The 14,725-nt window shown below is 54.4% G+C and overlaps 1 protein-coding gene across 1 annotated transcript in view; it reads right to left on the reverse strand.

Moving 5' to 3' along the window:
• Nucleotides 1-14,725, reverse strand: part of UROC1 (urocanate hydratase 1) — a 41,100-nt gene that overhangs the window by 12,634 nt on the left and 13,741 nt on the right. The window contains exons 7-16 of the mRNA XM_025991608.2: nt 12,244-12,310; nt 12,012-12,155; nt 10,010-10,098; nt 8,710-8,772; nt 8,240-8,419; nt 7,879-7,976; nt 6,877-6,949; nt 5,636-5,757; nt 4,255-4,325; nt 1,006-1,104 (exon numbers count right to left, since the gene is read on the reverse strand). Of these exons, the coding sequence (XP_025847393.1) occupies nt 1,006-1,104; nt 4,255-4,325; nt 5,636-5,757; nt 6,877-6,949; nt 7,879-7,976; nt 8,240-8,419; nt 8,710-8,772; nt 10,010-10,098; nt 12,012-12,155; nt 12,244-12,310 (1,006 nt within the window). The remainder of the gene's footprint in view (nt 1-1,005; nt 1,105-4,254; nt 4,326-5,635; nt 5,758-6,876; nt 6,950-7,878; nt 7,977-8,239; nt 8,420-8,709; nt 8,773-10,009; nt 10,099-12,011; nt 12,156-12,243; nt 12,311-14,725) is intronic.

Here is a 14,725-nt window from a genome sequence, read left to right on the forward strand (position 1 = left end):
GTCACCACTCATTCCCCTTCACCCCCACCCTGTCACCCCTACCCATCCAAAGTCACCACTTGCCCCCACCATGTCACCCCTCCTTGACATCTCTAAGCCAGCACCCCACCCCATCACCCACATTCAGTTTCTTGCTATGTTCATCACCATCTCATTTCCCTCTGAATTTATGCCTTTGTCCTGCACCATCAGTTTCCCTTCCCTAGTGAGTAGATGAGGCCAGATCCTGTCTATTTTGCTCTCTGCCACTGGTCCCCAGTACCTCACGACAAACCTGGCATGGAGGAGGTGCTCAATCAAGCAGGTGGAATGAATGGCTTTCTGTGCCAACCAGGCCTAACACCTGGATATGAGGGTGCCTGGAGAGATGTCCTGGCAGGCTGCCCATCTTCCGGAGCACATGGAGCAGGGTGCTCTGGCAGCGCTCCCTGAGATGGGCTGGGGGCTGCTGTCCTTGCTGCCACCAGAACCAGCCACCAGGACAGGCTTCATGTTCATTCAACCTGATTTCCCTTTCACATCTGATCATTAACACTCCCAAACACGGGGATACCAGCAAGAACTCTGTGCATGGGCCTACAGAACAGAAGCAAGAGTGCCCTCCAAACCAGTGTGCCCAGAGTTCTGTGTCCTCCACGTGGGCTGGCTGACTGGGGGGAATGTGGGAGAAAGCCAGGGAAGTTTGTCATGGTTTATAAAAATATAATTTTTAAAAAAAGATAATTCAAGAACTGATGACTCGCTTGATCCTCATACCTAGGCTTTGAGGTTAATATTATTCTCTTGTAACAGAAGATGGCTCAGAGAGGGCATCTGACTCGCCCAAGATCACACAGCAGGGAACATACCAGAGGCTGGGTTTGAGGACAGGCCTTATCACTCCTGGTCCCCAGTTACCTGCCCCTCCTCTGACACCAACACAGAGCACGGGGCCTTAGGGCCGTGCCAGCACTGATGGAAAGGAGCCTACAGGGGGCCTCCTGCCTGCAGCACAGGACTGGTCACCTTGATCTTCCCACGAGCGATGGCTTGGTTGAAGGCCACAGCGATGGCCACACGGCCTTTTTGGTCTGAGTACAAGATCCTTGCCTGGGACCCCACCACCTGCAGAGAAAAAGTAGAGAAGAAGCACCTCAATGGCCTAGGGACATGCCATGGGAGACTTGGGTAACAGGTCCACCAGCAGCCAGATGGGCCCCTTTAGGGAGGTCCTGGAGGACCCCAAGGTGTATGGTAGCTCTATGGTCTGTGGGCCTGAGGTGGGCCCTCATGTCCAGACCACTAGGCTGCTGCGCCAACTCCCTGCATGTCCACATGCAGTCTGGGTCCCCAGACATCCCTCTGAGATGCAGCACCTCCAGGGTTAACCCCAGGAAGAGGCTCCAAGATCCTGACTCTAGGGATGTTACCTCATATCCCTGCTTGAGTCCTTCCAATAAAAATAATATTATTTTTATAATTAATGCAAATTTGGATTGTGCCTGGCACAACTACAAGTACTCTGCACATTCACCCATTAGTGAATGTATAAAGAAGGTGCTAATAATTTTCATCCTGGGTTCCACTTTATGGATGAGAAAACTGGGGCACAGAGGCTGAGTGACCTGCCCATGACCACATGGGTGGTAGGTGGCACAGCCGAGCACCTGTGGACCCACTCACCAGGATGCAGCCCCTCAGGATGGTAAGACAGGTCGCTCCCAGGAATCCTTGTGTGGTACAGTGGTCTCAACCAGGATGACATGTGGCAACAACTGGAGACACGTTTGAGTGCTGCCAGCATGGGGGTAGTACTGCCAAACATCCCACAACATTCCCCCATGATAAGGTCATATTCAGCCCCCAGGCCCTGGCACAGGTATTTCACCCCCAGGTTCACAGCAGCATTACTCACAATAGCTAAAATGTGGAAGCACCCCAGGCGTCCATTGACGGATAAACAGATAAGCAAAAGAGATACGTTCTATGCAGACAGTGGAATATTACTCAGCCTTGAAAAGGAAGGGAGGGCAGCCCCTGTGGCTCAGCAGTTTAGCGCCGCCTACAGCCCAGGGCGTGATCCTGGAGACCCAGGATGGAGTCCCACGTCGGGCTCCCTGCATGGGGCCTGCTTCTCCCTCTGCCTGTGTCTCTGCCTCTCTCTCTCTCTCACTCTCTCTCTTTCTCTCTCTCTCTCTCTCCTCTCTGTGTATTCTCATGAATAAACAAATAAAATCTTTGAAAAAAAAGAAAAGGAAGGGAATTCTGACACAGGCTACAGAGTGGATGAACCTTGAGGACATCATGCTCAGTGAAAGAAGCCGGTCACAGAAGGACAAGTCCTGCATGATTCCCCTGCATGAGGTCCCTAGAGGAATGGTGGCTGCCAGGAGCTGGGGGAGGGGGCAGGGAGGGAGGTCATGTTTCATGGGGACAGAGTTTCAGCTTGGGGAAGTGAAAACGTCTGGAGACAGATGGTGGTGACGGGTGCACGCAATGTAAGTGTACTTAAAGCCACTGAGTTGTACCTTAAAAATGGGTAAAATGCAAAACGTTATGGTAACGTACATTTTGCCACAATTGAAAAAAGAAATGATTTGGCCCCAAACGTCAGGAGCACCAAGGCTGAGAAACCCTGGATTCTCCAAAGAGGATGTAGGGGTTTCCCTGAGCTGCCTGGCCACTCATCCTGGAACAGGGTGTAAGGTTCAGGAGCCGGTGGTGGAGCCAGCCCACCCGGACCATGGGCCTGAAAATAGAGCCCAGCCGGGGCCCTGGCGCCGGCCAGCGCGACCGGCTGAGCTGCTTCCTCCGCCCTCACGCTTGCTAACTACTGGCCTTGCTCCCACACCAGTGGCCACAAGCCCTGTGGGAAGGATGATAGTATAAATCAGCACCGCAGAGACTTGCAGACGTCTTGGATCCAGACAAAAGAAACTTGAGGAGGAACTGGCACAGGCTGGCCGGCTCAGCCGAGTACACCCTACAAGGCGCCCAGCTAGAAGATCAATAACGGGCAGCCCTCTGCCATCACCATCGCTCCTGAGGCAAAGGGCAGTGTGAGGTAAGGGGGGAGAATACAACCTCCACAGGACGTCAGCTAAACTCAGGAAAGACGGCCCAGGTATCCTTGGAGCGGCGTCCAGAGGGCTCCCCACACCCCCGTCCTCCCCGCCTCCCGCCAGTCCCTTCCTGCTCTGCGAGTGCCCCTCCCTCAGGGCTGGGTCCTTCTCCCCTCCAGGCTGCCTCTGGCTGGGCCCCACACGTTTCCACTCCAGCCCCATCCTCCCCATGGCCTAGATCCCCAAGTTCAAGGCAGGTGTCTCAGACTCTGAGCACTCAGAGACCTCTGTTGCATGGGGGCTTTGTGGCTGAAACACGGGTGCAAACCCCTGGCCAAGGAGGAGTTCGGTGGGGTGGGGCTGGGGACAGAAGCCCAGGACCCGGGGCAGTGCTCAAGGGGGTCCCTCTCTGGCCCTAGGGACACGGTGGTAGTGTCTGGCCATCGAGGCCTGGCCTGTGAGCCACTTGCCCGTTTTCCGTTCGTCTCAGCACACCAAGCCGGCTGCCGCCTCGCGGCCTGTGCTTTGGCTGGTCCTCTGCCTCCCCTGACGGTCACGTGGCCGCTTCTCCCGACGCCCCAGCATCTGGAGCTAGACTCACAACTCAGCTCCTCTGTGACACCTTCCTGACGGGTCTGTAGAAAGCAGTCCCCAGCCGGCACTGCCTCAATTCATGTTTATGTGCTTATGAGTGCACCCCCAGACATGAGGCAGCAGCGTGCCCTCTACTCAACCCTGACCCCAGCGATGCCCCGTGCACAGACTGTCCCAGAGGGCCTGTTCCAAGCATGCGCGCCACCACAGCTCAGGTGTCCACCATGTCCAGTATCTCCACTGCACAGATGAGATGGGAGGCTCAGAGAGGCTGAGCCACTTGCCCCAGGTCACACAGCCAAGAAGCCAGGAGCCATGACTTGAGAGAGCTATTTGTGGGGTAACTGGGTGAGCGACTCCCTAACTGACCCTGGTCAGTGCCCTAGGGCCCCAGGCCACCTTTAGAAAGGCTTCGGGCTTCTTCGTCTGGCGGCCTGCTCGGTGAGATGCTGCTGCCGCTTCCTGGGAGGCCAAGGAGGCTGCCACCAGAGCTGTCTCACAGGTGCACTGGCACCATCTCGGGGCTCCCATCTACCAGCCTGGGCACGGCACGTGGCACCCCACCTCAGAGAGGGCAGCTGAGGGTCTGCCCCTGCTTCCCACCAGGCCAAGTCCTCACCAGCCGGTGCTTGGCGGCTTCTCGGATCCAGCGGATGTTGTCTGCATACTGCAGCTTCACGCCTGGGTTCACTGCAGGGAGAAAGGGGGGTGTCCAGGCATCGGGAGCTGCTATCCAGTGGGGTTCAGAACCAGGCCCTCCCTCTGGCAGCCGCACAGCACAGACACCTGTTCTGCAATCCTCATGGAGCCCAGACACAGGGCCGGGAAGCCCCCAGCCCCAGCACTACCCCAGGCCGTCTGACTTCCAGAACCAGTGATGCAAACCATCACACAAATTAACGCACGGATGTGTGCAACCCCCTGCCTGATACCTCCATCCCTCAAACATCTATTAAGTCCTCACTGTATGTCAGCTGCTGTGCTGGGCACTGGAACAGAGACTTCAATGGGCCATGAAGGAATTCAAAGTGTAGTGAAGGAATTCAAAGTGTAGGACCAAAGGCCTCCCTGCAGAGGTAATGATCAAGCTACATCCTAAATGCTAAGAAGGAAGTAGCTACACAAAGATCTGCGGGAACAGTGTTCTAGGTGGAGGGAATGGCAAGAGCAAAAGCCCTGAGGCAGAAAGAAGCTTGGCCTATCCCAGTAAGGCAGGCCAGTTGGCTGAAGTGTGGAGGGCGTGCAGAGTCAGGTGGTAGCTGTGTTGCTCTGGAGCTGCTCCCACCAGCTCACTAGAGCAGCCCTGAATCTTCAGGAAGTGTGTGACATAGTCATTAACACACACATCATTAAAATTTCAGTTAAACAAACTCACACTTTTTAAATTTTTAAATTAAAAATGAAGGCGATGTTCGTAAGTCATCACTGTGTCATTACTTTCCCATCTTTTACGAGGTTCTATGCTCTTGGGATTACCTGCCTGGGGGAAACTCTGCTGCTGCTCCTCGGAGCCTCGCTGGAAATCAGCAGCCCTGAGAGCATATGCCCCTCGGCTACCAGCAGGTGCACCCTGCCTGGCTCCTCCCACACAGGTACCTGCTCCCCTTGCCCTGGATTTCCAGCCCTGAATCCGGGGAATAGGACCCTCCAGGCCACCTAGCCTGGATGTGGGCAGATGGGGAACGGCCTGTGGGGACTGAAAACCAGCAGCCAAGGCCGAAGGACCTGCACAGAGATGTGGAGACAAAGTGCCCGGGACCCGGAAAAGCTTCGGAGAAGTGGGAGTCGGAGCTAGGACAGCGGTTCTTGCTGCCTCGGCTCCATGACAAAGGCAGATAACTGACAGGTCATGTCCCCCAGGAAGAGCAGGAGGTGAACCACGGGGTGCAGGTCTCCTGTGGGAAGCAGAGCCGAGCTGCCTCAACGGAGAAGCCCCAGCCACTGCAGGAGCTCTGACCCAGGCCCTGAGACTGGCCCCCGCCCCCGTCCCACGGCCTCACCTCCATCTGCGACCGCCCCCTCCAGCACAGACGCGGCCAGCTGGTCTGTCACTGCCAGGTCCTGGGGGTCCCCTGATGTGCAGACCCAGCGGAAAGGCCCAAATCCCAGGGAGAATATGTCCCTGCAAGGACAAAGTGACGCATGCCTCGGGCCTCCTAGCCTGGCTGCACCCACTGGCTGGGCCTGTGTCACCCCGAACTGAGGGAGGAGGCCTACAGATGCTCCAGAACCTGTAGGTCGTGTGCTGCGGGGAGCGTGGGGGCGCCTGGCCTATGGGCACCAACAGTGAACAGAGTGTCAGATCCAGAGTCCCGGCTGTGGCCCCTGAGCCACCACCTGGACAGCAGGTGGAGAGGCCACCGCCCAGTTCTCACCCCCCCCCCCGGAAGCCCCTCCTTCCTCCTCCTCTCCCCCACAAGCCCCCACCTTCCCCTCTCCACCTCTGCCTCTTTCCTTCTCCTCTCCCCCACAGCCCCTCCCCCTCCTCTCCCCCCCAGAACCCCCCCTTCCTCCTCCTCTCCTCCCCCCCCAGCACCCTCTCCCTTCCTTCTCCTCTCCTCCCCCTCCTCCCCTCCCCCGCAGTCCCCTCCCTCCCCTCAGTGTTTCCCCCTCCCTCTGGTCCTCGTCCTCCCTTTTAGATCTACACCCCCCTCTGTCCTCCCTTTTAGATCTACACCCCCTCTGTCCTCCCTTTTAGATCTACACCCCCTCTGTCCTCCCTTTTAGATCTACACCCCCTCTTTCCGTGGGAACAGGGGGCAGGGACACAGGCACACTTTCTCTTTCAGTGCTGTCACACAGACAACCTGAAAGTCTATGAACTAAAACAAAGTAGTTGGGAGAAACAGACAATGTGGGGACTTGGTCAGGTTTGCCTTGGGTGAAATGATGCTCCTGGGTGGCCTCAGGTCCTGCTTTCACCAGCCCCCGGTGGGGGGGGACCCCTTGCCCGGTAGCCCCCTGAGCCTCCACCTCCTCACCTGAGGTGAACCAAGGACACAGCTGACTTGCTCCTCCCCATGCCCCCTGCCTCCCTCCTTGGTCCCATCAGGTACACAGATGGGCTGGCAAACTTCCAGGAGCATTGTGAGGCCTCCCATCCCCTCACCCTGTGTTGCTTCAGCCCAAACTTCTTGGCTTGACCCTGAGGCCTCCACCCCAGGCTGGTCTCCCTGGTTCCCTCCCGTGGCTCCCTATTGAGGACTCCCCCAGCTTGAGTGCCCAGCACCGCATCACTTACCCCATGATGTGCTGCACGTAGGAGGGGTAGCGGAATCCTGTCTTGTTGGTGCCTTTCTTCTCCACGTCAGCTCCTGTGGTCAGAGCACCGGCAGCACAGAATCAGCCTGAGGGTCTGAGGGCTGGCAACCCCACCCGAGGCGGGGACTCATGCCCCTCTTGAGACGGCAGTTTCAACAGAGGCGAGGGAAAGACTATGGAAGTGCTCTGTTTTGATAGGGAAGCCTCACTAGGGCTGTTTGTTTTCACATAAAAGAAGGGATGAGCACTGGATGACATGCTATATGTTGGCAAATCAACTCCAATTAAAAAAAAAGAAGGGAGTCAGTGAGTGCTGCCCTTGGTGTGGGGCCCTGTGGGGACGTATCCATATCCCCATTACCCCCAGATGCCTGGCCCACCTGTGCTCCAACTGGCACACCAGAACCTTCCAACTCCAGGGGGGCACCTGGTGCCAGGGTCGGGGCTGGGAGGGCGACTTCCCACTGTGTGTTTTGTACATTTTGAACTTTACCCTCTAGCATGAGCTACCTGTTTCACAGAAAAGTTTCCTTCAGACATTAAGGAGGGCACTCGATGTAATGAACCCTGGCTTTACAGAAGACTGATGAATCACTGACCTCTACCTCTGAAACTAATAATACCCTATATGTTAATTAATGGAATTTAAATTTAAAAAAAGAAAAGTTTCCTTCACAGAAAAGTTAAACTATATTTTTCTTTCCAGCTGAAGCTTCTATTCAAGCATCATACCAACTCTCTTTGTGGCACCTGATGTTCTGACGGCAAATGGAGGCCCAGAGGCCAAGGACCTGGCAGGACCAGCTTTCAGAGGGCCTGGTCAGGGCCACAGTGGATCCTGCATGCTGTGGCTCCCACATTCCCCTGGCACCTGCCAGGGCACTCTTGCTGGCAAGAAGGGAGCATGCCCAGTGCCAGGGTTTTGGCCCATCCCAGCCTGGGGAGGCCGGCACCCTGTCACCGCACCTTTGTCGTGTCTCACCTGCTCTTTGGGCTTCCAAGAGGAAGGCATTGCCGTAGTCCCAAAAGAAGAAGTTCTCCTTGGCCAGTCTGTTGATGGCTGAGACTTGCCTCCTCAGGCTGCAAGAGGCCGGCAGTCAGTGATCAGCGCTGCCCACCCGTGAGGTTCTGAGAGCAGGCCCCCTGTGCTCACCACTGTCACCCCCCAACCACACCCCATGATGCTCAGCCAGCTTTCCATCCCATCAGACAGGGGAGAGTAAGGCTACACAGTTGGGCCTGGAGAACCCGGCAGAGGTCAGAGCCACCCAGTCCTAAAGCTCCTGCCTGCTGTGTGCCCGCCCCACCTCCTCACCCCCAGAGTAGCCCTGGGACCTCATCACCTTTCCTGGACTAGGTGTTTGAATGCAGCAGGGTCGGAGGCCATGAGGCTCTGGGCCTCTGTGAAGCCCAGCTGCACAGGGTAGTAACCACCATTGAATGGGTTGTGGCAAGATGTCTGGTCTGATCCAAGGTCCACCAAGAGCTCCCCCGTGGTGTCCAATTCGTGGACTAGGCGCTCCCTGGGAAAGATGAGGGGTGACTGATGCAGGGCAGCACTGGCCTGGAGAAGGGGTAGGGACATGTAGGGCCTGAGTTCATGGACCAGCCAGGAGGGGATTGCCCTCTTCTCTCAAGAGAACATCTGCAGGAAAGCTGATGTGAGCTCAGGCCAGGATCTGGGAGTGGAGCATTACGCACAGCACATTGGCAGCTTTGTGTCCAGGGAGCACATGGCCACCATGGGTAACTTATCTGGAGGGGGAGGTTCACCCAATGTCCCCAAGGCTGCCAACTCCCATCCCACACTTACCAAAGATCCACCACATTGCCATGGTAACCAAGGCTGAGCACCTCCTTCCTTTTTCTTGCTTCTCTAGAAGGGCACAGAGCAGAGCAGATGGCCCATCGCACCTGCCCACAGCTATCCACCCCCACCAACACCAAGCTGGCAAGAATGCAGGAGACCCGGGAGGTCACCGAAAGCTCTGTGTGTCAGCATTGGGCCTGATGTTTAGGGACCCCTGAGGCATGTCCTTTGAGGACCCAGAACTGTAAGGAGAACTGCAGAGCAGAATGCCCCAGAGGAGAAAACCGAGATGACAATAGTGACAAGCCTTCTCAGGGGGATGCACAGAGTCTGTGCTGTTGCTGTTAGTGCTCTGTTTGGGATCCTTCTGGAACTCCTGCAAGGTGACCCTAAAGTTGTAGACATCACCAAAGATGGTTACGGGGCACCTGGGGGTTCAGTAGGTTAAGGGCCTGACTCTTGATTTTGGCTTGGGTGGTCGTGATCTCAGGGTCATGAGATTGAGCCCTGGTGTGGGCTCTGTGCTCAGTGCGGAGTCTGCCTAGGATTTGGTCTCCCTCTGCGCCTCCTGACCCTGTCCCCTGTCGTGTGTGTGTGTGTGTGTGTGTGTGTGTGTGTGTGTGTGTGTCTGCACGTGCCTGCACCCTCCCCTCTCTAAAACAAACAAACAAACAAACAAACAAACAAACAAAGCAGCATTGGATCAGCAGCCCCCAGAGCAGTCCTGCCCCCATTCCCACTAAAATACCTCTGGAAGACATCAAACCAGAGGAAAATGTTGCCAGTCTCCACCCCTGCACCGCGACAACCAGGGCGTGAATGGGGAGGCACATCAGCTTATCCCCAGCCCAGAGCCTCCCTGAGGAACAATTGCATCTTTCAAAGGTTCACCTCCCCCTCACCGACAGATTAGGTGAGCACCTACTATATACCAGGCTCTGGGCTGAGGCCACAACAGTGAGAAATACAGGGCACCATCTTTGCAAAACTGTGGCTGAATATCCAGAAAACCATTTAGCAGCAAGTGTGGGAACTCCAGGGCCTCCTGCACACCAGCGAGAAACCCTAACAGAATTAGAAGGGGCGCCTGGCTGGTTCGGTCAGTAGAGCCTGAAACTCTTGATCTTGGGGTTGTGGTTCAAGCCCCACTTTGGGTCCTGAGATGTTGGTACTGCGTGCCCCTTGCGGGGTCACTCAGGGAGATACCACCTATGACCAAGTGTCAGGCGGTTCACAGGCCCACATAAGTCAGCCCAGCCTCCAGGCCCCTGTTTGTGGTCTCCCCACTTTACCTGCACCATACCTGAGTCTCTCAATGCAGTGGTCCAAGCTGTCCGTTACTTCCATCAGCCATCCTTGCTCGTGGCGTTTCATGAGGGCGGCTTTATCCACCTGGGACCATGAGACACGGGGCCGCCCTTACCGGGTGGGTCAGCCTCCACTAGAAAGAAGCCATCTCCCATGTAGGTCACCCACTTTCATAACGCAGCGTCAGAGCAGACGCTGCGAGCTGCTTTCCAGTATCTATTCCCCCTCCTGTCATCCTTACCCACAGAACGTGAATTTTGGGGGTGACATTGTGCTCAGCCCCAGTCCAAGCAAACCACAGCTACTATTTCCACTGTCTCCAGGCTCCCTTTTGGACAAGAACTTCCATTTTATCCAATATTGACCAATGGGGTAACAGAAGGGGTTTCTTATGTTATTTTCCTGCTGAAAGAGAGTCAGTCATAGGTGGCACTTCCCTTCTCCCTTGTTCCTGCCTTAAATGGAGATGGGATGTCTGGGCAAACATTTTGTTTCCGTGAGGGAAACCCAAGACAATCTACAGATGCTGGCCCTGACATCACTGAGCTGCTGAACCAATGCCAGCACTGCTTGTTGGCTGTGTGAGAAAAATAAAACCCAATTTGTGGAAGCTGCTGTAGTTTGATTTTCCATTACATGCAGCCAAGGGGACTCCTTTTTTTTTAAAGATTTTATTTATTCATTCATGAGAGACACATAGAGAGGCAGAGACACAGGCAGAGGGAGACACGGGCTTCCTGCAGGGAGCCCGATGTGGGACTCGATCCCAGGACCCTGGGATCCAGCCCTGGGCTGAAGGCAGACACTCAACCACCGAGCCACCCAGGCATCCCTCCAAGTGGGCTCCTAAGCAGTACAAGAATGTGTGAAATAGGCTTAGTATCACCTAAGTGTAAATCACAAAGTGTGTATCACCAAGACTCCTCTCTCTCCTCTCTCTCTCTCTCTCTCTCTCTCTCTCGATTGCTTATTTACTATTTGGGAATTTTATTACAAATAGTTGCGGAGGGTTCTCTTTGTGGCAAACACTTTTTGAAGATACAGGGGAAAGTAGATAAGGATGAGGGTTGAGGATGGGGCAAGGGGAAGTCAAGGCTTTCTGAAAACAGGCTGTTTTCCTGCAGGTTCCAGAGGATGTGCTCCGTGAAAGCTCACATTAGTTGCTATAACTTATTTTCCATGTAGGGGCCAAGGGCAGACCCACCAAAATGTGCCACTATGGCATATTGATTATTTTAAATACAAATTACTTTAAGAGACACCTATGCAAGGACACTTGGGCCATCCCCTGTCCCCCTGAAAGCAGGTGATACACTTCCCATGAGAAGGTACCCTCCATCCCAACCCAGGCTTGTCTTAAAGCTCCTCACCTCCTCTTCCTGCCTGCCTTCCTTTCCTTGGCATTCCCAAAGAAAGCCATGAGAACCATTGAGCAAAAGCCTCCTGCACACACCTCTACTGATGTCTGCTTCCCCCATCTGACAGTGACCCGTCTGAGTTGGGGAAGTCCGTGTTCATTTATCCATATTTATTATCCCCCAGCTGTACTCCATGGACTCGGTGGGATAAAGGGAAGCAGTGCCCACAGAAGGTCAGGTTCAGGGAAACCTGGGTGACTCAGTGGTTGAGCGTCTGCCTTTGGCTCAGGGTGTGATCCTGGAGACCCAGAATTGAGTCCTGCATCAGTCTCCCCTCAGGGACCCTGCTTCTCCCTCTGCCGGTGTCTCTTCCTCTGTGTGTGTGTGTGTGTGTGTCTCTCATGAATAAATAAATAGAATATTTAAAAAACAAAAGAAGAAGAAGGTCAGGTTCATGGAGAGCATATGCAGATGTTGACCATGGAAGGTGATGGCCACTTTGAAGACAGCACACATGCACCACATTGGGAATCCATCTGGGAGGCTTTGGGATGGCGAGGGACGAGATGCCATGAGTGGGAGTGGCTCTAGATTGAGGGAGGAGGCATGCGGGCAGGGGTGGAGGGCCTGCTGGCTCACCTCTGCTATCACACCGATGCACCCCACGATGACCGCGGCTTTGGCCTGAGCACCACTCATTCCGCCCAGCCCAGAGGTGACGAAGACCTTCCCAGTGAGATCCTTGACACCCAGGTACCGTCTGCCAGCATTCAACAAGGTGAGCTGCCAGGAGAAGAAGCAGGTGTTTCCTTCCACTCCTGCACACCAGCCTCCCACGCCCCCAGCAGCCAGGCATGGCCCTGTTTCTCACCACTGTGCCGTGGACGATTCCCTGGGGACCAATGTAGCAGTAGCTGCCTGCTGTCATCTGGCCGTACCTGACCACAGAGAAGGCAAGCCCAGGGGTGAGCCCAGTGCCAGGCACAGCTTCCACTATACATGCTTTAAAATTCCTTTTTAATTACCCCAAAATGCATTAATACATTTTCCTTAAAAAAAAAAACAAAGTAAGCCTAGATAAAGCCACAGCCACCCTCTTCCCAAATCTGGTCCCCTCTGGCCTCCTGGATCCTTTATAAACAGGTTTTGTTTTATCAAAGCTGTAATATAATTGGTACAATCAACTTTGGGGAATATTTGGCCATATCGACAAAGGCTGAGTGTGACCCAGCACTTCCACTTTCCATGCCTATGGCCACATAAAGACATGCACACCATCAGTCACCACAACTTTATCTGCAGGGGCCAAACCCTGAAACAGCCGGAATGCCCATCTTGGAGGACACAGAAACTAAGTGCAATGTATGAATATGAAGAAATGCTACACGGCAAAGAAAAAGACAAAGTCTTCCAGTGTGTCAAGTGACTCAGTGAGGAAGCCAGATGTGAAAGAGTACGTTCTGTGGGATTTCATTTGCACGCTATTCAGTGGCCTTCCACTGGGCGGTCCACCTGCTGGAAGGTGGGCCCAGAGCTAGAGGTCACAGCGGTGGTGTCTTCAGAGAGTGGCTGGCACAGCACACACACGTATCAGAATCCAGTGAGCCGCACACGTCAGGCTGTGCGCTGTGCCACACTGAGGCCGACTTTGGTGCCCAGCATTGAGAGCACAGTTTGCACGCGAGGTTACTGTTATCACCGGAATTAGTGTAATTTACATCAACAGCCTCATCGTGATGGGCGGCGGGGCACACTGGCTGTGCGGGTCCTTTCCACAAAGCACATGCAGATCCTGCTCATTCCTAGTCATGCTCCACAGTACACGTCAGAAGCCACAGAATGTTCCTCTCCAATGGCACGACATGAACAACTCCGCAGAGAGCTGCCCCCTATCCGTCTCCCTGGGCCCAGGGAAGAAACGAGGAAGGGATGGTGCTGGGTCATCCGGTGCAAACATTGAAAATAGTAATAGATACTCTCAAATTCCAAAGTGACTGTCACCAGCAATGCATGAACATCCCCTCACTTGATAATTATCAAACACTTTAATTTTTTGGCAATGTGATGGGGGAAGGGTCATTTTTCTGTTGCCTGAGTCTTACTCTTCCCTGATGACCACTGAGGATCAGAGCTGCTCCCAGGCTCCCTTCATCAGTTTCGACTCCCCATCTCTCTTCTCTCAGATTCCTGTCTCCCAACAAGTCCCCCCAGGCCCTCCTCTCTCCTGGATCAACGGTGGATCCTGAGTCTTGCAGATTTGTGTCAGAATGCCCAGTCCATCCCATAATTTGGAAAAGGTGCCAGATCACATGGAAATTCTGCATCTTCTTCCAAAAAAGGGGGAGGCATTATCCATACCTCGGAAGGTTGCACGACTATTCAACAATATAAAAAATCATGCTACTATAATAAATATCCACCCAGGGAGACGGGTGAAACCATCATAACCACCCCCAAGCTGCATGGGCCCACTAACCTCCACCCCAGTGGTGCTCGCTAGTGGGAGCCTCCAGCAGTGCGCTCCAGGGCTCCCTTTGTGCCACATGGAAAAGGGTGTCCCCTCTTGTGTTTCCTGAATCCTCATGCCACTCTCTTGAGGCAGGAGCTGTCAAATCCCCTCTTTGGAATTTTGGATCCAAGTTCCAAGGCTATACAGGGGTTCGCGGCAGAGCTGGGAACTGATTTTAAATCCTCTGATTTGGTCATTTGTGCTACAGTCATCGACTGCACACAGCTCCCAAAGTAACTCTGGGAGGTAAAATTGTGGGATCACGTTTACCGCACTTGGAATGTCAATCCCAGTACCTAGACGGAGGCCTCCTGCCCCCCCACCCCCGCCTTGCTGTACGGACCCGACCCACCCACAGTCTGTGCCTCTTTTCCCACATCCTCCCTGATACAGCTTTGCATCTGTCGGCCTGACATTTCCACTGTCAGGCTTTGCTGTAGTTAGAGGGTCTCAGATTCCGTACACGGCAAACCTGTTCCCACTTCGGTGGCGACTTGCACCCACACATAGCTAATTGCCCACAGCACCTGGTCAGCCCTCAAGTGTGCCAGACGAGGTCTGACTCCGCAGTTCTAGTCTCTTTGAACTTCCATCCTGAATCCACAAAACAGAAGCACACCAACTTGCCCAGCGTCACCCTCAGGAGGCAGTGGATCCAGGACGTACATCCTGCCCCTCTGACCCCTTCGCTGCTCCCACTGGAACAGAGGAGGTCGTCGGGCTTCAAAGTAAATAATAGTAACACTAACTACTTATGACCAACCAGAAAAATAATTGGATTTCCGAGCCTCAGTTTCTCTCTCCACAAAATGGGCTTAGAAGGTGCCTGGTTCAGAGGCTTGTG

Source organism: Vulpes vulpes, chromosome 9 (genome assembly GCF_048418805.1).
Source record: "Vulpes vulpes isolate BD-2025 chromosome 9, VulVul3, whole genome shotgun sequence".
In the NCBI taxonomy this organism is placed as follows: domain Eukaryota; kingdom Metazoa; phylum Chordata; class Mammalia; order Carnivora; family Canidae; genus Vulpes; species Vulpes vulpes.